Raw genomic sequence first — 26051 nt, 5'->3', positions numbered from 1 at the left:
GGGCCCATTCAAGACTGAATATTAAGTGAATTGTTTTACATCTGAGACTGTAACAGCTGTGTGTCGTTCCCAAGGACGTCCACCTGGTCCTGAGATGGAGTACTGTACGGATAGGGAGTCGTACTCTTTAGCAGCGGGACTGGCGCTTGGTATGGTCTGCCTTGGGGTGAGTGTGTTTCCAAAGCATTTTCTGAATGTTATCTTGTTCCTTGAATGCTCAGCAACAACAGAAACAAAAAAAATCCCTAAATTATCCATTTTCCCCAAATAAAATGAACGCAAAGTATCATTATTGTCTTCAATCATGTGTGTTTTAGTGTTTCTGAAAAGTCAAAGTCAAATTTGTTGTAATTTTAAGCGCATTGCATGGCAGTGGATAAAAACGAAACCCAGTTCCTTCAGGAAACAACAGTGACGCATGTAGTAGACAGTTGGTGCGTCCCAATTCATGTACTTGTGCATTATTCTATGCCGTTTTGTAGTATAAATAGTGCAAGTAGTGTGTTAACATTAAAAATTCCAAAAAGAAAACACTTCATTCACTCAACCGTTGCAGCTTTAATTACATAACGGAGAGGGAGGAGTTATCAGACTCTGATGCTGAATGAAAAAACAAACTTATAAAGTTCATACACTTCACAGATGAGTATTGAGTACATAGTGTATAAGTGTATAGTGCGTCATTTGGGACGCAACTAGTCACGGGGACTAAAAAAAGTAAACAGTAAATATTGACAATAAATACAGACAATAGTACAAAGAGTAAAAACAGAATTGACAGTTAAGGCGAGACACGGCAGGCAAAAACATCGTTTTTTTTTTTTACTGGTCAATTTTGAGATTTTTGGATATTTGTCTTCAATAACATGTCATCTTTCAGACTTGTGGTGAAAAAAAAGTCTGAAATACACATTTAGGTCTTTATTTTATTACAATTTGTCTGTTTGCGTCTGTAGATTTCTCATAAATTCAACAAAAGTTTGCGTTCTTAATCCAACACGCTGCTCCGCGATCACTGTCTGCTCCCTGTCATCACACACACCGTTAGGAAGCTCTCTCTCTCCTGTACAATGCCGTCAGATCCAAATATGGTCATTTCCTTTTTATCAGCAACCAATCGTGAAAGTAAAAGGGCTGAATGCGCAATCTCATTGGCTGATGATAAATCTTTAAAGCCCGTTTTCTCAAAATGACTTTTCTCTCATACTCCAAGTCCGAAATCTCCACTTCAGTAGCACCGATATACACCAACCTTTCCGGTCTTGTACCTAGTTATATTATGAAGACATTTACAGAGGGATTTGTAAATATATTATTCCTAGCCTGATTTATATAACATTTTATTCCAAAAAATATGGTGAAAATCATTTTTTTAAGGCTATTGACAGTATATTCTGATTTACAGGATAACAAAAGTAGATATCTATAAATCCCGCTGTAATTTTTTTCCCATCTAATATGTGAACACAATGAAAAAAATATTTTTTAACCTGGCTTTATCCAATACTCAGATTTCGTTTTTTTTTTTTTCAATATATGGAAATTAGCGCATATTTAATTAGAAATTGCCTAATTTGCATATTTAAACATTAATTACAGAAAACTTGTTATACATTTTTTTCACATCTTAATGTAGGTAATCAACTGGGAAAGTTTCATGGTGATATCTGCTAGTTAAATTTTTTACCCTATTTACCTGTAGTGTCTCGCCTTAAATAAGCAGGTAATATATACATAAAGTGTAGCAGCAGTGGGATATGTTTTACCTGTAAGAACTAAGTAAATAATTATATATATATATAGTTATTACAGTTATTAAGTAAATATAACATATACTGTACAGTGCACATAACTTATGTAATAGAAAAGACGTTATGTATGAGTGACGTTATTGATGCGCCTTTGTTTGGTAGAGCAGTCTTAAGGCTTGTTCACACCAATAACGATAACTATATTAGCGACCACACAAGTGGACAATATCGTTCTGTTTATGTCCACTTTAAGCAGGATAGATTCTGATTGGCTGTCATTGTTTTTATCGCTCATCAGGTAAAAAAAATAAAATAATCTGTTCTGAAAGTGATTCCAATGATATTGTTTCTCTGTGCCGTTATCATTATAGTTGTGGCGTGGACTTTGCTATTCTGTTATATTTAGAACGAGTTTTAGAGCTATATCTGGGAGATGCACGATACTAGATTTCTCTGCCGATACCGTTTGATTTTCTTAAGGAAAAGAAATCCCTCCCAACTAATGCTTTAAAATATATAGTGAACCCTCTCATTAGGTACAATACTTTTAATATTAGAGGTTAAAATTAACACCAGAGCCCAAACTATTATATTCAAATGCTATTTATTTTCAGATATAATAATTGCACTCACATAAAAACTGAAATGTTTGTATACAACTCAGTCGCACGCAAGGTAATTTCTTAACTCCATAAACACTTGTCTTCATGACAAATGTATTTAAACATACACTAACAGTAAATAATCTTCTCTCTGGTGTTTTTTTTTATTGCTAACTAACGGACAACTTTCCTGAGGTAAATGCAATGTCGTATATAGTTCACACGCTGTTTTTTGACGTCTTTCTGCGGTTGAAACACAGATTGAGTGATTACATGAGTTATGATTCATTTTGGTAAGTTGTACACTATATCTTTCAACATACCTTTTAAAATTCATGCATGTTTTTTCATGCTCTAACTTGAATTAAAGTGGAAGAAAAACTGCTGCTTGAACTGAGGCGCGACAGCGATCTGTCACGTCACATTTAAGAGCGTCGAAACACCATTTATTGTTTGACTTTCGTGATAAAATGGACAGAATTTGAAAGCTGAGGAAGCTCTTTGCGATTATTGGATGGGAGGCACTACAAATAATGTTTGGTGTTGGGAAAATCCACGGAGCTGGCGGCTCTGGCTTGAACTACGGGTGATTCATAGGGTCCAACAAAACCTGCTTTTATGTTGCTATTTTTTAACTGTTAATGTGTTATTGTCATGTTAACTTTGACAGCCTGAAATTCAACACAAGATATTTTCTACATACACAGTATTTCAGAGTAATACACAGAGTTTCAGTCTGACACATTTTTCTGCCCCCTTTAGATTGTCATGATATAATCGGCGCTGATCATTGGCTGTTTTTAAACAACGGCTGATGGCCGATAGTCAAAATAATTGCTGATACATCTGTGTAAACCTAATATCTGGTTATAGTTATTGTCCTTGGTGTGAACGGGACTTTAGTATGTGTGGTAGTGCACTATTAAAGTGATGGAGTATTAGAAAAAGCTTGCTAGCTCATTCAGCAAAAAAGCATTCAATGTGTGCATCTATGAGAGATGGGAAGCGGAGTTATTCCCACGCTCACCCAGCTGTTTGCTCTCTCCCTCTCTGCAGCACGGCAGTAACCTGATCGGGATGACCGACCTGAACGTGCCCGAGCAGCTCTATCAGTATATGGTAGGAGGCCATCGGCGCACTCATGCTGGCATCAACAGAGAGAAACACAAGTCTCCCAGCTATCAGATAAAGGTGGAGTCATGACATTACCATCAAAGAGCATGTATTCATCTGGAGCTTTCTAAGTGCTGAGAATGATGCCACACCTCTAATGTGGTCATGCTTGACAGTTTATATTATTGTACGTGCTGTCATACTATATTTATCTGGTGACGTCAAAGTGAACAATATGAATGCATACTTTATATGCATGCATCGTCTTTATATATATTTGTGCATTATGCACGAAATTTAATTTAAATTGAGAAAATTGACAAAAAAAGGAAAGTAGACTTAAAATTGTATTAGATTAAAATAAATGTATATAAATTATCGAAGCACAGTATTTCATATCATTGGTGTGAATTACCCATAAGTATGTTTTCATGCTCACAAATTATGGACTATTTCCAGAAAAAAATCGGAATAATGTTTGAAATTCCGTCTATTTGTATTTATTTATATTGTGCATGTTTCATTATATTTAATTAATACATGTAAATTAATTGTGTTGTAGTATGCAGAACATGCACTGCATTATATAATAATATTCAAAAGGCAACACAGATTAAATGTAACTCTTTTTTATTAGGAGGGTGACACTATCAATGTGGACGTGACCTGTCCTGGTGCGACTCTTGCTCTAGCCATGATTTACCTGAAGACAAATAATAGGTGAGTTTTATTTTTTTATTCACTTACTTTTGTTCCATTTGACCAAAGAACCACATCCTAACATTAAGCATTAAGGTGAAATGTGCCATTTTTGTGCCACAAGCACTGTCTTATTTTAGCATTATTTATATACTACTATGATAGGCTTTTATTTTTATATTTTATATCATAATTTTGTTATGTCATATTTATTAGTTTTTACTTTAAAACATATCTATATAGTTTTTTGTCTTTTATTATTTCAACTTAAACTTATTTTATTTGTTCATTTGTAACATTTCAATTATTAATTATTCAAAAAAAAATTTAAGTTTCAGTTTTTCATCTAATATTTAAATTTTATTTTATTTCATCTTTATTTCAATTACCAAAAGTAATTTTTAATAGTTTTAGTTAACTAAAAAAACACTCTAGCAGCAGCAAACCTATAATGCAAATATATTATGATTTTACTGACCCTTCTGCCCTCTTTTGTCTTCCATTGTTGAGCAAACAGATAGTCCCGCAGCATTGGTTGATCTAGAAGTTGTTGGGCCCCTCAAACATATAGAGCTAGAGTCACAGTGTTACACTCTTCAGAAAGTCAACTTTCAAATTATAGTTGTCTCTGTGCAATAAACCAGGATAAAAAGGGTATTTTAAAATCCCCAAAATCACACACCTTGCCTTTAATTAAGTATAGAATATAATGCTTTGTGTCTTTGTGTAAAAAAAGGTAGACATCTTCCTCAGTTCTTAAGAGCAGTGCAAGATTAAACTGGCTTCTTTCAGCTTGTCTTCTCTCTCACATTCACACCTGTCTCTCTGGACTCCTCTAGGTCTATAGCTGATTGGCTGAAAGCCCCAGACACCATGTTCCTGTTGGACTTCATCAAGCCTGAGTTTTTGCTGCTGAGGGTGAGAGAGTGTTACAGGGCCGACACCCTCTGGGCTCACGGGGACTTGCACATTAACACCTCACGTTGGGTTCATTCACACTTTTTGCCAAGGGTTCTCATGTTTTATGATGGGTTTCTAGGCCACATATGGGCTCATTTTAGCCCGCTGTGCTTGTTAACCAACAGGAATGTCACTTCCTTTCTGGCATTACCTGCTGCGAAGCAGGGGAGTCTCAAGAGACGCCAGGTTATCCCAGTATATTTTTCTGTTGATATGAAAAATCGGGTACATTTAGCAATATAGCGGGTGAATTTTATATATAATGTATATTACGAAGTTGTGAACTATAGGCCTTTCTCCACTGGCGTTCAAAGCTGTTTAAAGTGTTTCTAAGAATGCTGATTTTTAGAAGGCAGACTGAGATGGTGAACGGGAACATGGTTTGTGTATCATTAGCAATAGCAACACTTTATTAGCTGTTTGATTACGTAGTCAAGCCAAAGGCTAATCATATTAATTACCATTATGTGTCCGACGTTGTAGAGAGCGATACATAAAGCGCATTACCATTCTGATACATTGACTTGTAGTCGAGCCTGTATAATTCGCTCTTCCACTTCTTCTTTAACCAGTATTTCCACTTGCCATTGCGCAGCGTTACAGTAAAGTTGACCGAGTGGATCTCTGAGCTGACGTGAGTGAGTGGAGGCAGGGCTAATTTGCATATTCATGGTTCCTCGTATACTAAATGAAGCCAAGGGTGTAGAGTTACATTCAAGCTATTTTAAGGCATGAAGAATTTTATTGTTTTATTTCACAGGAAAAAATATTTAAATATGTAATTGTGGTGATCGAAGATGAGTTTTAAGGGATAAAGTTATAGACAACAGGAGGACTTTAATGCTGCCGTCATAGACTTCCAAAAGGTAGTAATTTATGATGCCCTTCTTACCTTATTTTGACCAAATTCAATAGGATTATTGCTTACATTCTTTGCTGAGAAGTTAATCCTATAATGCATTGTGAAAACAGCATCCCAGATGGTCGTTTATACTGTAATTATATCAATAAAAATGATCTTATTATAAATTATTTGAGAAATGATTTATCCACCTTATTTTTAACGTAAGAGCTGCGTGGTTATTTGTAACTTTGTGTCTGGCCTCATCCGCTTTCAGTTATTTTTAGCTGTACAAAACAGCTCGTTATGCTGCTTGATATAACAAACTGCTATTTCTTACCACATTATGTTAATTATAAACACACTGGTTTAGCGCAAATGGTTTGACCATTTACTGCACTTTGTTATTATTGTTATTTATCTATAACTGCTAATGAATCGGAAGTCTTGCACATTCACAAACATTTTTAAAGCTTTCCTCCACGTTGTAAAATTAGGTGGATACTCTTATTAAAATTACTGCAACTTAGCAACTGAAATTGAAATGAAATGTGGAAAATATAAATGAATTTGATTGAAAATTAAAACAAAAATCAAGCCCTGAATCAAGTTTGACTTTTGGCCCCTCCATAGTTAAAGGTTTGTGCACGTCTGCGCTAGACGGATGTCTTTGACCTTTGCGGTCGCATCTCGTATCTAAGTTAAAAAAGGTCAACTTTTAATAATCTTTTTTCTTATTCCATTCTCACACTTTTAAATGCAAAACTGGTTTGTGTGATCAGCCCCTTAGAAGACATCTGGCAAGTAGGCAAGCTAGCTCACTAGGTTTTGAAACAGAGTCATACAGGATTTAACCAATAAACATGAATGCTTCTAAAGAAAGGGACGTACAAATATTTCCATTTTGACAATTCAGTGTAAAATGTTTATCCATTGCAAGCTCTTTGTGTTTAGTAGCGGTGTCTTTTGTTCTCTCTACAGACGCTGGCCAGATGTCTTATCATGTGGGATGAGATCGTTCCCAATGCTGACTGGGTGACCAGTAATGTGCCTCAGGTATGTTAGAGCTCTAACAAATCCAACATTTGCGTTCTGTTTCCAACTAGTTACTCAAGAGGAAGCACATTTTTGCCTCAGGTCATGGTTTTACTTCCCCATTCCCTCTAAGTTCACAGGTTGGCCAAATATTTAGCAACGCTTGTGTTGTGAAAAGCAGAACTGTTTGGTCACTTCAGCCGTAATGGTGGTGAGCAGGTCATTGAGCAAGAGAGGAGAGAGGAGAGGAAGGTTATTGAGATGTTTCAAAGTGTGTCTTTTAATAATGAGGTACATTCACAATGCTGCAGGTGTTGCAGTTTATCCAGTTTGTTTAGAATTGTATTCAATCTGCTTTAGGAAATCGCCCAGAAGCCCTGCGGCCTGAACTCTGAGAGTGTTTTGTACAAAACTGACTGTTTCTGTTAATCTAGTTGCTTTTATTTTCTTATTTTTGCATGCGTATGTGAAAAAGAAAATGCCAATCGCAATTCAGTATTCAAATATTGATGACATCATCCCTGACGGTTAGTTTTTGGAATGTTGAATGCTGAACATACTATTAATGCACGTCAATGGAAAATCGTTAACCTTAAATTCCTTAGTTACGGAAACCACAAATGCATAAAACTTTAAATAAATACAAAAGATCTTTAGTATTGAGCTTACACATTATTTGTCATTGTTAGTGAATAGAGATGACGTGATGTTGTCGTGTAGACTGTAGGCGCGTTTCCATTAGAGATTTGCGCAAAACTTTTGCGAATTTTTTTTTTTCTTTTTTCTTCTAAATGTTGACCAAAAAACGATTGCGAAATGACGCCGTTTTCATTAACCGATGTTATGCGACTAAAACAATTTTTTTTCCTCTCGCGATAAGTAAAATAATTCCAAAAACCATGGCACCGGACGTTGGTAGGATTATGTATATCCCAGCCAGTGCACTGGCCATTATTATTAATCAAAGGAGACGTATGTGTGTTATCCAATCATTAATGGTAAGGAACGACCCTTATTATACTTGTGAGCGGCACATATGAGGTGTTTCTGGGTGTTTCTCCCTCATATCTGCTTCGAGGTCTTGATTGTGGCATTTATTTGAGGTTTAGAATCCATTATTCCTGTAATTCTTCTGTCTTATATGAATTTAATAAAGAACTCTGTCTCGTATTCTGTCCAAACACACCGCGTCATCTACGTCAGGTGACCTGTAAATGCGCAAAAAACGGTTTCCATTGCAGTTTTGCGAAACATTCCTTTTTCGAATGGCCTGAAAAACCACCTCATGCGAGCGGAAAAACTTTTTTTACAAAATGAAGTTTTATGTAACAAAGTTCGGGAGGAGCACGTTAAGGTAATCAACCAATCAGCCGGTATAAATGAAGCCTTTCCTCACCTCTGTCTCATGACAAGTTTCACAGCATCCCTCCACCACCCCATCACCTCACTCTCGGCTGGTTTCTATCCCAGTAAAAAGGGGGAGTACTCCGGGTTCGGGCCAAATTCCGAGCCCCGGAGAGCATGCCAAATACGCTTACAATACTACATCTGATTTCATGTACGTGTGAACTCGTGAAACAGGAGTTTTTGCGAAATTGACGTGTTTCCATTGGGCGTATTTCCAATTCGCAATTTCAATTTGCGCAATTTGAAGGGTAATGGAAACGCGGCTTGTGTCAGGCCCTTTTAATACGATTAAAGCAAAAAATATGCATGTTTTCAGATCATCAAGGAAAACATCGGAAACCAGGAGCAGACGTCCGTCTCTGAGGATCTTAACATGGAGACCTTAGTGTGAGTAGCATCCGATTCTGACTGATCTGTTGTTTGTAGGAGATCCTTATGCCCACAGACTGTTTCTCATTCATGTGGAGGTGTTTTCAATAATGTTCCTCATGTCTGACTCGAATTTCCATTTGACAGTCTGAGGGTTTCTTCCTTTGATGAGTGAAATAAAGTTGTCAATGTTTCCACAGTCAAGCTCATGACTATATAATTGCTGGAGGTTGCCTGGCCGTGGGATTCCGGTTTGCTGGGTCTGCAAACTCAGATGCTTTTGACTGCTTAGTAAGAGGACTGTTTCTTCCTCCTCACAGATTTGTGATTTTTCTGAAAGTTCTCTGAATATCCTAAGCGTTTTCTTTCTCCTTTAGTACAAATTTGCCCGAAACTTCATGCAGTGTCTGACGACCTCCACGGCTACGGTAGTAAGTATTTATTGGCATCAATGGCGTCCATCCTGACGTCATCAAAACTCAACTCAAAGTTCACACAACTTTCGGTGTCCTCCAGACAGGGCAGTATAACCTGCAGACGTGCTTGAGCATGGTCCTCTTGGCGGTTTCTATGGTCATGGCCGGTTCAGGGAACTTGAAAGTGTTGCAGCTGTGCCGCTTCCTCCACAAACGCACCTTTGGCGAGATGAACTATGGCTTCCACATGGCTCATCACATGGCCCTGGGCCTGCTCTTCCTGGGCGGAGGGAGGTTGGTTGAGTTTGATATGATTGCTCTACCAACATCATTTATCATAACCCTGATATTTTTCATTAGAGCTTATTTATGAGTAATAATCCAAAAGCCAGTGACTGACAAAGGTTGATTATTCGTACACGTTTTGTTCATCAACATAATGTTCACAAATTAATTTTGAAGCCTAAATATAGTTTCCAGAAGTAAAAAGTTTCGAACTACACCACAGTCACATGACTTCAACATAATCCTCCAACAACTCTTTCAATCTTCATTTAAAATCTACATCCTGGTTTCACAGACAGGTTTTTAGATTAAGCCAGGATTGGGCTTTAGTTCAATTAGGACATTTAAGGCAAGACACTACAGGTGAATAGGGTAAAATTTTTAACTAGCAGATATCACCATGAAACTTTCCCAGTTGATTACCTATATTAAGATGAGAAAAAAATGTATTACAAGTTTTCTGTAATTTAGTGTTTAAATATGCAAATTAGGCATTATCTAATTAAATATGCACTAATTTGCATATATTTAGAAAAACTAAATCTGAGTATTGGATAAAGCCAGGTTCAAAATTATTTTTTCATTGTGTTCACATATTAGATGGGGAAAGAATTACATAGGGATTTGTGGATATCTACTTTTGTTATCCTGTAAATCAGAATATACCTGTCAATAGCCTTAAAATATATATATTTTCGCCATGTTTTTTGGAATAAAATGTTATATAAATCAGGCTAGGAATAATATATTTACAAATCCCTCTGTAAATGTCTTCATAATATAACTAGGTACAAGACTGGAAAGTTTGGTGTATATAGGTGCTACTGAAGTGGAGATTTCGGACTTGGAGTATGAGAGAGAAAAGTCATTTTGAGAAAATGGGCTTTAAATATATATATCATCCAATGAGATTGCGCATTTAGAGTTAAATCTCCCCTTTTACTTTCACGATTGGTTGCTGATAAAAAGGAAATGACCATATTTGGATCCGACAGCATTGTACAGGAGAGAGAGAGCTTTCTAACGGTGTGTGTGATGACAGGGAGCAGACAGCGTTCGCGGAGCAGCGGGATGATTTAGAACGCCAACTTTTGTTGAATTTATGAGAAATCTACAGACGCAAACAGACAAAGTGTAGTCAAATTAAGACCTAAATGTGTATTTCGAACTTTTTTTCACCACAAGTCTGAAAGAAGACATGTTATTGAAGACAAATATCCCAAAATCTCAAAATTGACCAGTTCAAAAAATAAATAAAGATGTTTTTGCCTGCCGTGTCTCGCTTTAAGTAGCTTTTTTAAAACGTGCCTTAGAAAAAAAAACATTACTGGTGTGCATCTTGAGACAAAACAATGGCGCTGACATATTTGAAGATCTGTCAGTGCAAGTTGCTTTCAGCTCAAACATGCATTTTAGTCTGGGACTAGGCTTGAGCCTTATCTGTGAAACCGAGGGTAAAAGTTGCAAAGTCTGAATTTGAATAGCTTTTCAAGAGCAAGAGTACAAACACAACGAGGCTGTAAAAGTGGACTATTGAATAGATGAGTTTATCTGTTCAGCATAATGGCGTTTAATGTCCCCGACAACATCTGTAGTCCAATTTAGCCTTTCTCAAGAACCCATTAAAAAAAAACATTCGCTTGATGGAACCGGAAGTTGAAAAATGCTTAATGTGTTTCTGGGTTTAAGGGGTCATTCCTCCAGCACTATATTAAACTTTTGGTTTGTTACTCCTCCCACACAGGCATGAGTTATTTCTCAGGACAAAGGTTGTTGGTATTTGGCCAAGCAAAGCATGAGAACATGTCAGCTATATTTCATGCTATTTATAACCGCAGATAAAACACTATTGTCTTTTTGTCCTCTGCCTGTAAAAGTACGATAATAGATTTTTATCATAATACTTCCTCTGTCACGAAATGGCTTCTTTATGTCCTTTGACCCCACATTTTATTCTTTGCTAAGTAATGCATTAAAGGGATACTCCACTTTTTTTGGAAATAGGCTCATTTTACAACTCCCCCAGAGTTAAACAGTTGAGTTTTACCGGTTTCGAATCCATTCAGCCGATCTCCGGGTCTGGCAGTACCACTTTTAGCATAGCTTAGCATAGATCATTAAATCGGACAAGACCATTAGCATCTCTCTCAAAAAAATGACCAAAGTGTTTTGATATTTTTCCTATTTAAAACTTGACTCTTCTGTAGTTACATCGTGTACTAAGACCGACCGTAGTAATTATACCGTAATAATCAAGAAACTTTGCTGCAGTACCATGAGTCCAGCAGGCGTAATGATATGACGCAGCGCCTAAAAATAGTCCCCAGGTCAGTAATTTCCAATGTGACCGGGACTAAGTTTGTCTAACCTATTAGACCTATTTTCAGGCGCTGCGTCATATCATTACGCCTGCTTGACTCATGGTACGGCAGCAAAGTTTCTTGATTATTACGCAGGAATGAGAGTATAGTTCCTAGCCATATCAGCCTAGAAAATCGCAACTTTACATTTTCCGTCGGTCTTAGTACACGATGTAACTACAGAAGAGTCAAGTTTTAAATAGGAAAAATATCGAAACTCTTCGGTCATTTTTTTGAGAGAGATGCTAATGGTCTTGTCCGATTCAATGATCTATGCTAAGCTATGCTAAAAGTGGTACTGCCAGACCCGGAGATTGGCTGAATGGATCCGAAAACGGTAAAACTCAACTGTTTAACTCTGGGGGAATTGTAAAATGAGCCTTTTTCCCAAAAAAGTGGAGTATCCCTTTAAAGGAAGTTTCCAAAAATGGAATTTTGCCATCATTTATTCATCCTCATGTCATTCACACTTCTACATATTTAGTTACATTCGGTCACACGATGCATGAGGATCATCATTGACGTCAAACTTGCAATAATGCTTCATGCACCAAGTTTAAATGTGGAAGAAACAACATGAGAATGACACGTTTTAATTAAAAAAGAAAAAATCCTTAATCCAAAAATGTCAGATGCGTCCTTACATTCATGCTGCTGTAGATATGGAAAAAAATGGCATATAACAAATGTATGGAAACACGTGTGTGTGATGCAGTGAGCAGCAGGTTGTCTGATTGACCGGTACACAGGCTCTTGAGCATTTTTAAAGCAAAATAATTTGACCTCTAACCAGGTCAATGAAATGCACAGTAAGAGCCTCTCGTCCTGTCAGAACCTGTTCAAGTGCACTCTTCAACTCGGCCATTATTTTAAGTGAGGCCTTTAAAAGAGCACAAATAGTACCGGTGAACAATGGATGACCAATTTCCCCCTCGCAACACAATTGCGTGTGTCACATGCACTCTGAAATATTGCCTCCTGGCACAATTGAATATGCAGCATGTGAGTCCATTGTTTGTTTAGCACTAATTTTCCAATGTCAGTTCACATGCATTGTTCGCTGATTTACGATTCCCTCACTCAGCTGGCAATGTGCTGTCAGTCAAAAACCTAATCAAGATTGAAATTTTTCTAACATACTTTTTTTTTTCCACAGGTACACCCTTAGCACCTCCAACTCGGCCATTGCTGCGCTCCTTTGTGCACTTTATCCTCATTTTCCTGCTCACAGCACAGACAACAGGTAGATGCACATCAGTTGCTAACACACACACACACACACGCGTCACAGTGAGAGAATATGGCTATATTGTCTTCACTTCTGAGGAAAACCACTTTCGCTTTTACTGTAAATGAGACGTGTTACCTAGAATCGTGAATGTGTTTGTTTTAATTGCCTGTAGCTACATGGTGTCAACGTGTCATTTTATTCACTAGGCCTAGAAAGTATTACACTTAAAAATGTGTGAATGTCTTGCATTAGATGACAAAATGTCAAAGCAAGTGCCATTTATTTGAATGAAAGAGCACAAGCACACTTTTCTAGCACACGTTTTACAAAAATATTTTTGAGTTTGAAATAAAACGATACGTCTAAGGTGCGTCCGAAATCACATTCTATTTCACGACCGAAAGTATGTGCTATAATGTGTGTAGTATGAATGAATGCACTGTATCTGCCATGTTGTTATGTGACCTACAACATCAGATTCGTCACTTCACTAATGCCATTCACAAATCCTTTCAAATGGCATCATGGGATAGTAAAGTGTCCATCGGATACGCGCTTCAGAGTCTCACTGGAAGTAGTTGGTCATTCAGATACTTTTTGTCTACTGTTTTATGAATACTTTCTGTTTTTCGCCTGCTATATAGTGTTGGAAAGTATGCATATTCGGATGCAGCAAAAAATGTACACAGATTTTCTGGTTAGACTGTATTTCATTTTTGCCACTACCACAAAAAATAGAGATGACCATAATCCTTTGACTTGACAGTGTTTGAAACGTGTACTCCCGAGTTGCTAACTACAATAGATAGGCTATGTGTCAGGATACCGTGGATGGGTTTGGGTTTTAGGTTGGGACCAGGGCTTAAAGGAGAACTCCGGTCAATTTTAACATTGAGCTCATTTTTTTGTACATTTGGAGTGCTGTCAGTACAGAGAACAACGACAAAAATCGGTGTTGCCTACACCGAGTTATCCTCTTTTTAAAATTTGCACCCTGTTGACTTCAATGGGGCAAGTTTTAAACCTGCTTTTAGGACTGCAGTAGATGTGAAAGATATTAATAAAAATGATGTTTATTCAGCCAGCGCACATACCTGTATTTACATCCTGTTTTCGGTCGAAGTCCACAGTAGTCGATTGTCGAGTTCACGCGCATAGGTTTAGTACCTATGATCACGCGCGTGAACTCGACAATCGACTACTGTGGACTTCGACCGAAAACAGGATGTAAATACAGGTATGTGCGCTGGCTGAATAAACATCATTTTTATTAATATCTTTCACATCTACTGCAGTCAGATTCACCCGCGTTCACTCCGAAGGAATCACTCACATGACCTGTGCACTTGTAATGACACATCAAGGATGTTAAGAGCCTAAAAGCAGGTTTAAAACTTGCCCCATTGAAGTCAACAGGGTGCAAATTTTAAAAAGAGGATAACTCGGTGTAGGCAACACCGATTTTTGTCGTTGTTCTCTGTACTGACAGCACTCCAAATGTACAAAAAAATGAGCTCAATGTTAAAATTGACCGGAGTTCTCCTTTAACATTTTTGCTCACCAGCCACTCTGGCTAGTGGTTTTCCCAAGTTACTAGCCACTCAGCATTTTCACTCGCCACAGTTTTGACATAGATACCATGGAGAAAAACATATAGATATTTTTAATATGATCTCATAATTTGGCAGCAGGTTTATTAGGCTGCTGTCACTTTAAGACCTGACGCACGGATCCATTATACTGTTACACATGCATGCGTTTTCTTTCGCGTTAACTGTTTACCTTCACTTGAAACATAACTGACTGTTTTGAATACTCAAATTTTTATATTATTTTGTGTGTATTTGACTGTTTAAGCGCAATAAGCATCAAAAATAACTCAATTTAGTACTGAGATGCAGCTTAAAATCTGCGGGAATTAGTCCGATTATGCGCAATCCCACGCCGGAATTCAAGCCCTGTAACACCAACAATCCCAGAGGAAATGAAGTGAGGAGAGGCGGGTTTGTGTGTAACTCGGAGAGATTCATGAGAGAGAGAGAAACCGCAGTATCGTGTATCTATTCTGCGGACAATGAGTATTGGAAGTCTTTCAGATATTTCAGTATCGAAAAATCTATATTTTTGAAACTCTACATCGCACTTAGTTTATTATTTCAGATGCCTTTTTAAAAGGCTACAATTGAAAAATGTGCCTATATATAAAATTCAACCAGCCAAAGTGGCTAGTAGGAGTGACTGGTTAGAAGTATAAATCAGCTTTTTTTTGTTTCTCCTAAACATATGTTCCTGTTCTTCTTTGAAGGTATCACCTCCAGGCGTTACGCCACCTGGCTGTTCTCGCAGCAGAGCCTCGTCTGCTGGTGCCTGTAGACGTGGACACTCTCAAACCCTGCTACGCTCTGCTAGATGTCACCTACAAGGTATGTACTTCACATGCCAAACACCACTTTATAGTTTATATTATATCATTAAGGAAGAATTTGACCATCAACCTCCATTTCCAGGTCAAAAAGCCTCCTCAAAAGTGCACTGCAAACACAGACTCAGATCTGACATGTTTCATGATCCCAATTCTTTATTCAAATCATTTTTTTCTTCAATAAATAAGCTTGAATGCCATGTGTCATTCAAGACTGCGTAATTAGCTCGTTGCTCAACATCTAGCCGTCCCATTGCATGTGAAGCTGTTAGGCCACATCAAAGAGATTCTTGGGTGATAAACATGGCGAAGGACTGTTGAAGGTTGACCGTGGCGTCTGACCGTGTCTCTCCTGCTGCTTTGAGAGGACTCATCTTTTCAATTAAATGACGCCAGTCAAAGGAAGGGAACCAGCTGTTCACAGCAATTACAAAGACGTCTTTGCTCACGCAGGCATTGAGTCATGCATAGCAGACGTATACATCGTGGTGCAAGGCTTTGGGTTTCTAATCTGTTTGTGCATGCATGTGGTATATGTTAAATAGGAGACGCAGTGGTACGAAGAGACAACCGTGGAGTTGATGGCTCCCACCATGCTGCCTGAGCTTCACCTTCTAAAACGGGTAACAAATTAAACTTCCTCAGTATAGCTCATATGAACTCCCTAAATCTGACCTTACTTTTTTTTTCTCTCTTTGCATCCAGATTAAGGTAAAAGGTCCAAGATATTGGGAGCTAAACATCGACATCAGTAAAGGAACCCATCATCTGCAGTAAGTCTACATGTAGATTAACAGAGATTGAGTCAAACTAAACAGCTTTAAGCTTTGTTCCAAAATCTGAGCAATCTATCTAGACAGTATTTTGAGGCATCGTAGCCAAAGTCCAGATGCAAAGACTTTTCCAAAAGGTGGGCACTGTGCAGCAACTTTTTTTTTTTTTTTTGCAATCTAATGAGCATCACATGTTCTTTAAAATAAAGCAATCCCAGAATGCACTGCGACAAGCTCAGTGAAAAAAAAAAAAAAAGTTCATCCAAGATGCTGAAATGTTCATATTTATTTTGCTCAGTATGGAAGTATTAATATAAATAGATGAACCAAATTAAAATGGACTCTTTTACCCAGAATTTGTGCATCCTATATACACACTATCGTTTTTTTTTAAACGATTTTATCAGAATTGAATTATTTTATTCAGCACGGATGCATTCAGTTGATCAAAAGTGACAGTAAAGACATTTATAATGTTACAAAAGTTTTGTATTTCAAATAAATGCTGTCTTTTCATCAAAGAATCTTGAAAAAAATGTATAATGGTTTGCACAAAAATATTAAGCAGCACAACTGTTTTCACACTGATAATAATCATAAATGTTTCTTGAGCATTAAATCAGCATATTAGAATGATTTCTGAAGGATCATGTGACACTGAAGACTGGAGTAATGATGCTGAAAATTCAGCTTTGATCACAGGAATACATTTTACAAAATATTTAAATAGTAAACAGTTCTTTTACATTACAATAATATTTAATAATATGACTGTTTTTGCTGTGTTTTTGATCAGATAAATGCAGCCTTGGTGAGCATTTTGAAATACACTTCCTTCAAAAACATTAAAAAGTCCCCAAACTTTTGAATGGTAGTGCAGTTTTATTGCTTAATGACATGCTGACATCTCAAACTACTCAATATCAGCTCTATTTATCAGGATATTTTTTAATATAACTCTGATTGTGTGTGGCTGAAAGAAGTCATATACATCTAGGATGCCTTGCAGGTGGGTAAATTATGGGATAATTTTCATTTTTGGGTAAACTAACCCTTTAAGTTTCATTTCAGTTAGTATGCTACTTTAGAAGCCAGCTCACTAGGTTTTGGAACAGAACTTAAGGTAATTGTGAACAAAAAACAGGATAGTTTGAGTACATTCTGTTTTCTAGATCCATCTTATCCCGAGACGGCATTCTCTACGTGAAGCTGCGTGCCGGACAGCTCCCGTACAAGGACGACCCTCAAGGCTGGAAGAGTTTACTGGCCCCAAACCTCAACAATAGAAGCGCTGAAGTTCGCACTTTTAAGGTCGGTCTGTGTGCCCGAACAAACTACTGTCCGCAAACTGGTTTGGCCAATGTCTGTCAATATTTACATTGTCATATGTCTGTTTGTAAAGCTGTAAAATAATTCAAGCATTAAACCGTTCATGCAAATACTGAGGATGAAGGTATAAAGATATTTCCGGATGTTTGCCGAGGTCACATTGTGTTCCTAATTGGATTAATGCAGCATTATGTGTTCTTTCAAACTCATGCAAAGAATTTGTTTCATGTCAATGAGCTATTTTTCCCTTCCCTCCCACTCTTTTGTCCGTCTCCTACGCAGCCCGAGGCCATCTCAACCTTCACCTCAGATGCTGCTTTGGTCTCCTTCGCCGAGTACTTCTGCAGAGCCTCGGAAAACATGAAGCATGTGAGACCATAAACATGTTGTTTTAAGGGAAACTGCTTGGTTTGTGCAGTCGGAAAAAAAGTGTTCATGTCCCTACAGAGCTTTAGCATTCGTAAGGAAAGAGATGTGGATACTAAATAGCTGTCAGAGACTAAATTGAGATGACTTGATCTTTTAAAGACTGTTTAGGTAAAGTGAAAGGCCTCAATTTACACATTGCAGGATGCAATTGTGTAGTAATTAATATTTTCTTTTCTTGACAGATGATGAGTTTCCACGTCAGTGTTTAGTACAACAGCCTTTGGTTTTTATGTTTATGGATTTTTAGAGGATTATTATGGGTCACTTTCATCTTAAAGGAATGTTCTGGGTTCTGTTATACGTTTTATCGTCAGCATCCTTTTCATGTTGTTGACAAATGATTTAGGCCTCCCTCAGTTTTCATAAATAAGCAAAAATATGTGAAGAGTTATATGGGATGGAAACTTGGATGGATGTTTTGGATCCAAAATAGGTCATTTGTGTGATTTGCAGTTTCTAGTTTCAGTGCTTGAAATGCAGCATTGCATTCTTTTCCACATGAACAGCTCATGATCTGGTGAGCACTGAGTTTAGGTCGCTTGCACCCCAAAAATCTTCCCAAATTGGAATGACATCCAAAATAATACAACCCAAAATTTCCCTCAATGGTTTAATATTCGAAAGCAAATCAATTACAACATCCATAAATATCCATGAATTTATCAACTATATGGAGTCTAGGGTAGGTTTTTTTCCCCTATATTCCCTTATGATAACTTCAACTAGAAATTTACATTTTAAAGCTGCCACCTTTCTTATCCTTGATGAGTTTGCTTTCCCGAGCAATGCACTTAGAATGAAAGTGGCGAAGCATTACACCAGGACAAACGTTAAAATATAAAATTATAAAAATGACTGAAAATGAGACCAGTGTGATAAAATCACTAGTCATGTCATGACCATGTGAAGTCGGTAAACTGATAACTTTTACATGATACAGTATGTGCAATGATACTTGAAAGGGATTGTGTTGGTAAAGGCATACAGTGACTAGAGTTTCAACTGATTTGAAAGGATGATTTAGAAAACTTTACATGTGTCGGCACCCATAGCCTCATGGGCAGCGCGCTGACATATGGCGCCGTTGTGCTTCGGGTGACCCGAGTTCGAATCCCGGCTCGTGGACCTTTCCCGATCCCGTCCCCCGTCTCTCTCCCACCTCGCTTCCTGTCCACTCTATACTATCCTATCACAATAAAGGCAAAAATCACAAAAAAAAGAAAAAAAGACTTTACATGTTTAATAAAACACATTTTTGAACAGGATTAAAAAATAATTATATCAAACACACGCGTCAAATGCTCTCCATTTGAACCCATGAACATCTGGACACCATCTAGCATGTTGGCAAATACAACATACAATAATGCAACTCGCCCCTTCATTGTGTATAAACAAACGGGAAATGTGTTTATAGTAAATAATGGAAGCTCAGCAGGTGAGCAGGCGGTGCCACAAATAAAAACTCTCAGCTTCAAAAGTATAACCGTAATACATCAACGTACGTTTATTGTCATTTCTTTCCCATTGTATGTGAAATGACTTCTGGAGCCTCAGAAATGAGCCGCTGCGTCTTACTTAGCCATCTAACTTTTAAGGCAGCATCCTAACCGTCATGAACCCTCAGAAGTGACTGATTTGGGTTCGCTCTGCAGTTACATTTTATTTAAACAGTCCGCTTTAGACATCCCACTAACCTTAAGTACCTTTCTAACTACGTACATGTCAACTAGCAGTCATTAGAGTATTAGTAGACTTAATATCTGCTAACACTTTATTCTGATGCTCCTCAACAGACATTCTATTGACTATAAGTGACATTGCAAGTACAATAGTGTTACCCGCTCAAATTAATAGCACTCCACACCAGAGACTTAACGTATTATCAATAGAGTTTGACATTAACTTGTTGCTAAACTAATGACATGATATAATAACAAAACAATATTTGGTAAAATAACTGTTTTTAATTAGATACTTCTTAATATTAGATGAATAATAAGTTTATAATTTACATTTCTTGGATCATTTTATCCATTTAACTTATTGTAGCTCAATATGAGTTTGCTTTTGTGAAGGATTCATGTGAGCGACTTTACATTTTTTTTAATATCTTTATATCTTATGATGCTGCTACAGTGCATGTGTCACAGTAGCTATAAATATTAATGAATACAGTAAACATGAGAGTAAATATAACCCACTTTGGTGCTTCGCTTCCCTTATGTGGATTACAAATGAACACATGAACTGTATTTTCTGTAGTCAGCTTCATACCACAGATGCACTTCATAGGCATGAGGTTTGTAAATAAGTGAAAGTTCATGCATGGGTTGTGTTGCTGGTTGCTGTAGTTTACACATGCTGTCTTGTTTTCACAGAAGCAGGAGACAGTGGCCTTATTGTCAGCAATTCTGTATGAATGTGTGACACAGGAAAACCCAGAAATGCTGCCAACACACATCTCTATTGACCAGGTCAGTTCCAGTAAAGATGGCTTTAAAAATACATGAAATGTCGACTTTAAAATATCTGAAGTCGTTCAAGCCATTGTTTTTAACAGCTAAAACACGTTCTGTGTGAACTTGTGTGTGTGTGATCATCTCTGTAGGCCGTGCGGACTCTGGAGCAGGGGGATCTGTGTGAGACGTTCAGTCTGTGGCAGATGAAGCTGGTGTTAGAGCTGTGTGAGAGCAGAGTCCTTCAGCAGCGGCTCAGAGACACACACCGTCAGACCCGTGGCCTTCTGCTCAACTCTGAGTTCCTGCCCGTCATGAAGAGCTCAGCGGATCGAGCACTGGATCACTGGCTCTGTGGTCAGTATCAGCAGCATCATTAATAGTGACTCAGATGTGCTTTCTCAGATTTCTATTTTAGAGATTCTATGTCAGCGTTTAGGACTGCATTTTGTTTCGTGTTTTGGTCAACACCTTAAGCAAGTGTGAAAGGCTATAATCACGTATACTCTGCAGGGTTGACAACTTAAAGGCTAATAAGGGTGCATGTCATGAAACCTCTCAAGAACATTTCTAGATCAGATCAGATTTTTAGAGTAGATCAGTCCAAAAAAAAAAAAAAAAAAAAAAAAAATACATTTTGTGTAAAGAAATGTCTAATTTTAGTACCATTCAGTTTTTATTTACTGTTCTCCCCTATTCTAATTACTATACTGGATAAAAAAAAGAAATATTTAATATATTTATTTATCATTATCAGTGGTTATTGTTCTGGCTGATTTTAATTGAGCAATGGTATTACTTCATTATATTAATGAGAATTGAAGAGTGACTTGAAGAGTTGATTTGCTTAATTGTCAGTGTTAAAATGCAATGTTAAATGATCAAAAACCACATTTAATTTTCTTTGTACAAAATATGTATTTATTTTATATTTATTTTTCATTAATATTAATTTAATTTATTAATTAATTTATTAAATTTATTTTATTTATTTTATTTAATTAATATTTAATTTATTATTATATTTGAATAATTTTGTATTAAAATATTTAAAAATATATTTATATTTATATATAAAATTGGTGGGGGTGGGTGATATCTGAATTATGGCCCGGGAATTTCTTTGTCATTAATTTGGGGAGTATAAAGGTGCAGCCACACCTTTATGTATTCAAATGCACATAAAATAAATTCATGAAGCTTGATTATTTTAAAACTATTAATCCAACAACACTGTTTCTCGTTACAAACAGAGAACAGTCGCGTGCTACAAGCATACTTAAGAAGACAGCCAATGAACAACGACACCGATGTCAACATGCTGGCCTGCTTCCTGGTCTACCATTCCATCCCTAGCCTCAAGAATATGGTGGCGTCTGACCTGGAAGGTAAGGTCACGCTCGAACAGAAGCTAAACCTGGTTCTACTTGTTGAACATAGAAGTCTTATTGTCTTCTAAGTCTTGCCGGTTTATACAATCATTTCGATACTTGCAAGCTTGTCTAAGACGAGTTTCTGTGCGAACACTTGCGCTCACAGAAAGGGCCTATTAGTCAGCATGTGAATGCCAAATTAAGTTCTCTTTCACGTCTTAGTGTGCTTTATACACACAAAGTTGTTAAAATACCCATCTCAGTGAGTATTCACATAAACACAGTCAGTTATGTCTTAAGTGAATGTAAACAGTTGGATGTGTCAGTATATTGGATCCGTGCATTAGATCTTAAATTGACAGCAGCCTAAAGCATTTTTTGATTAATATATTATGTGTCCTTTTGCTTGTAATAGACGGTTAGAACGTTTACCTGTGTTCTGTAAGCTTGAGAAGTTTTTGCTTACTTTAGTTAGGCTAGTATTAGTTTTTGCTGTTTTAAAGGGATACTCCACTTTTTTCGGAAATAAGCTCATTTTACATCTCCCCCAGAGTTAAACAGTTGAGTTTACCGTTTTAGAATCCATTCAGCCGAACTCCGGGTCTGACGGTACCACTTTTAGCATAGCTTAGCACAGATCATTGATTCTGATGAGTCCAGTAGCATTTCTTTCAAAATGACCAAAGAGTTTCAATATTTTTCCTATTTAAAACTTGACTCTTCTGTAGTTAAACCGTGTACTAAGATCGACGGAAAATGAAAAGTTGCGATTTTCTAAGCCTATATGGCTAGGAACTACTCTCATTCCAGCGTAATAATCAAGGAACTGTGCGGCTGTACCATGAGTGCAGCAGGCGTAATGATATGACGCAGCGCCTGAAAATAGTCCCCAGCTCGGTAACTTCTTCCAACGTGACCGGGACTAAGTTTGTCTAACCTATTAGACCTATTTTCAGGCGCTGCGTCATATCATTACGAAAGAAATGCTACTGGACTCATCAGAATCAATGATCTGTGCTAAGCTATGCTAAAAGTGGTACCGTCAGACCCGGAGTTCGGCTGAATGGATTCTAAAACGGTAAAACTCAACTGTTTAACTCTGGGGGAGATGTAAAATGAGCATATTTCCGAAAAAAGTGGAGTATCCCTTTAATGAAATTTTTTTTTTTAAACATGGTGGCAGCTTCTAGTTTCAAAGAAAAAGATTGTTTCTAACATATTTGAAGCAGTAATTTACATAGGTTTAGAATTCATTAACAGCAATAAAAATCCTTGTTTGTTTTTTTAAATCGAATTATTACTATAGCTTTTACTGTGTTAAATAAATATGGAAATATACAGTAGGGTGGTCCTTATCAAGTCCAATTTTTTTTTTTTTGCAAAATGTTAGTGTCTTAACCTCTTAAACTGTGTAGAAATATGCAAAAATGTTGACAAAAAAATGATATTTAGAGGTAGCTCAATCATGTGGAAGATTTCCTATGTTAAGCTGTGCGGCGTTATTGTGATATGCAAGTAATATTAAAAGTTGCTACACTGACATGACAACAATGACAACAATCTCAAAAAAAGCACAACATTTTCAACAATTCCTCATTTCTGATGCTCAGCAGCCACCACATGAAGGAGAAACTGCAATTGTTCTTCAGAGTGTGTGAGATAGCCATTGTATTCTTCAATCAGAGCCACTCCTCGGCGTGATCAGTGACTACTTTCATTGCATGTATAATTGCCTGTGCCTCGTGATAATCTGCTTGATTCGGCCAAAGTTCCGGGTCAATTTCAAGGAACGTAATGTAATTTTTTAAACCAAAAAATGTGCTCTAAACCCAAACAATAACCAAGGTGATCATCAATAGAAATATGTATTGATTCCACCAGGAAAGGTAAATCTGCTAAACCGGGTCATGGGTGGATTAATTTGGATTTAGTTTCTACAATAAGTAAACTGAGATATGTATCCAAAATACATATTTAGGAATATATGGTGCATTAGATGCTTTTATGGGGTTTTTTTGGGGAATTTTACTAGCCAGATACAATACCAATTGAAATGATCTGTTTTTACGAAAATCATCAAAATCTCAGAAAGTTTAAAGCTATTGAGCTGCCAGTAATTATTATGTTACTGCCATAAAAGTTGGCATGCTGTATTTTCTTATATAAAGGAACAATTTAAAGGGTTAAGAGCATGACAATTGGAGACTTTAAAAATAAGGACCACCCTAATATACAGTAATTATATGCAGGTGTGGATCATTTTCATCAACTTGAAAACTTCCAGTAATATAATTTGTTAATCGTAAATGCATTAAAAAAAGAAACTGTTTTGAGTTGGCCCTGAGTTATGGAAATTACATGCAGGACCTTTATACTGTAAACCCACGCTCAATCGGCCCAATGGAGGCATCCGATCAGTGGGTGAAGGTCTCTGCGCGTTACTGTCTTTTCTCGTGGCAAAGTAATTCGATTAAATGAAATACATTTTCTCATATGTATTTTCTCGTTATTTCATCCATAATTCACTCATAAATGAAAAGGTTTTAATAATATCTGAGCATCATTAAATGTGAGCGAATGTTTGACTATTATATTAACTATATTTATATTTAACTATATTGACTATTATTATAACTCTTTACTGAAAATAATGTCAGAGGTGATTAGAATAAAATCAAATGTTTACAATTTATTATGTCAGGTAAATGTATCATGCCAATCACATAATCAGTTCAAAGATGATCAATACAAAACATAAAATGCTCTGGAATAAAGAGAAGAGATGCATTAGGAAATACATGATGGCGACTCTCAGCATTCATGGGCTGATCTGAGGTACAGAATCGCCCCGATCCTCTCGTTGCATTTCATTATATAGACAGAAACTTCTTTCACATGGAAACATTTGCTAACAATGAGAATTTACATTCAGAGTTGACACCTTTTGGGAGTAGGAGGCCATTTGCCTAGAGACCCACCCTCCTTTATGTGCCTGTCATCTCTAAACTCTTAAAAACTTTATTACCTTTTGTTTTACTACTTTGGGAATGAGACCTTTGTACCAGTCACACTGAGACATTTCAAGTCATACCAAACATGATGATAATTATTCACATTAAACCATATAGATTCTTGGGTGAATTTTGGTGATCTCAGCATGAGGGAGGAGGGATGTGGGAAGAGGGGAAAAAATGTAGATTAGGATTGCTTAGGTGAGAGGTGCTAGTTTCACAAGAGAGAGTTCAAATGTTAATTTCCAGAAAGGTCCTTTATCTTCTCGAGGAGTGGTCGTTCCTCAACCAGTTCTTCCAGTTTCTCCAGTTTACAATACACAGTGCATGACATTGTAAAAACTGTAGGTCTGTCTCCTCACAGCCTTACTGTCATCCATGAAAAATTATGAAAGATCACTTTTGATGACTGACATCTCAGAATTTACCGGTATTTTGGAGCTGATGTGTGAATGGTCTCTTACCGGTAAAAAGCTGGAACGCCAGACATGCATACAACAACATATTTGTGTATTTACCAGTCATTCTGGCAATTTTATGGTAATTTACTGGGATTGCTGTGTGAAAGGGGCTATTGACTTAATAAAAACAGTATTGTTTAGCTGGACTCGGACTTTGGACCATAGACGCACCTTCACTCTCTTCCATTAGCCCTATTCAGACTGGACTAGTTTAACATGGAGAGGAGGGGTAAAGTAATAATTACCAGAGCTTCTCTGTGATTTTAGTCCCTTCCGAATGTGCCATCTCAGTAATCATTACGGACAATGTCAGTAAAGATTACGGTGACTTTTACCTTCAGTAAATGGTCCGGAAAAATGACCTCAGGTAAAACTAATCCCGTGCGAATAAACCCGCTTTAAATATGTACGTAAATATTTCGTCTTTTCGTGTTTAAAATAAGTTTTCCGCAGTTTTTCAAGTATGGAGACGCTTGAAAAGTTGCGTTCTAGATGCTGGGACGAGTCTGTGGCAAAACTCAAGTGTTTCACACACACCATTCAGATCAGAAAGAAGGTCGAAAGCACTTGTTAGAGGCACGAAACATCTTTTAGCGTTAGGTAAGTGCCTATTACCAACACAATCCAATCTGAAGTTAATTAATACATCGTTCGACCGGACATAACGGTTTTATATATATAAATAAAATATAGGTTATATGTGTTTGCGCACGTGAGATCAGGAA

The 26051-nt window shown here is 37.1% G+C and overlaps 1 protein-coding gene across 2 annotated transcripts in view; it reads left to right on the top strand.

Moving 5' to 3' along the window:
* Positions 1-26051, top strand: part of anapc1 (anaphase promoting complex subunit 1) — a 71139-nt gene that overhangs the window by 43280 nt on the left and 1808 nt on the right. The window contains exons 30-47 of one of the 2 annotated variants that reach the window (XM_084390778.1): positions 75-166; positions 3410-3544; positions 4104-4186; positions 5005-5083; positions 6948-7022; positions 8725-8795; positions 8978-9068; positions 9155-9208; positions 9294-9487; positions 12995-13081; positions 15375-15492; positions 16037-16114; positions 16197-16264; positions 17437-17575; positions 17876-17962; positions 20404-20499; positions 20634-20838; positions 21735-21869. In XM_084390778.1, coding sequence (XP_084246904.1) covers positions 75-166; positions 3410-3544; positions 4104-4186; positions 5005-5083; positions 6948-7022; positions 8725-8795; positions 8978-9068; positions 9155-9208; positions 9294-9487; positions 12995-13081; positions 15375-15492; positions 16037-16114; positions 16197-16264; positions 17437-17575; positions 17876-17962; positions 20404-20499; positions 20634-20838; positions 21735-21869 — 1887 coding nt within the window. The remainder of the gene's footprint in view (positions 1-74; positions 167-3409; positions 3545-4103; positions 4187-5004; positions 5084-6947; positions 7023-8724; positions 8796-8977; positions 9069-9154; positions 9209-9293; positions 9488-12994; positions 13082-15374; positions 15493-16036; positions 16115-16196; positions 16265-17436; positions 17576-17875; positions 17963-20403; positions 20500-20633; positions 20839-21734; positions 21870-26051) is intronic. The other variant, XM_084390779.1, reaches the window with a different exon arrangement.

The sequence above is a fragment of the Rutilus rutilus genome (assembly GCF_951802725.1).
Source record: "Rutilus rutilus genome assembly, chromosome: 20".
Taxonomy (NCBI): domain Eukaryota; kingdom Metazoa; phylum Chordata; class Actinopteri; order Cypriniformes; family Leuciscidae; genus Rutilus; species Rutilus rutilus.
The sequence above is the reverse complement of the archived record's forward strand: the minus strand, read 5'-3'. Positions and strand labels throughout refer to the sequence as shown.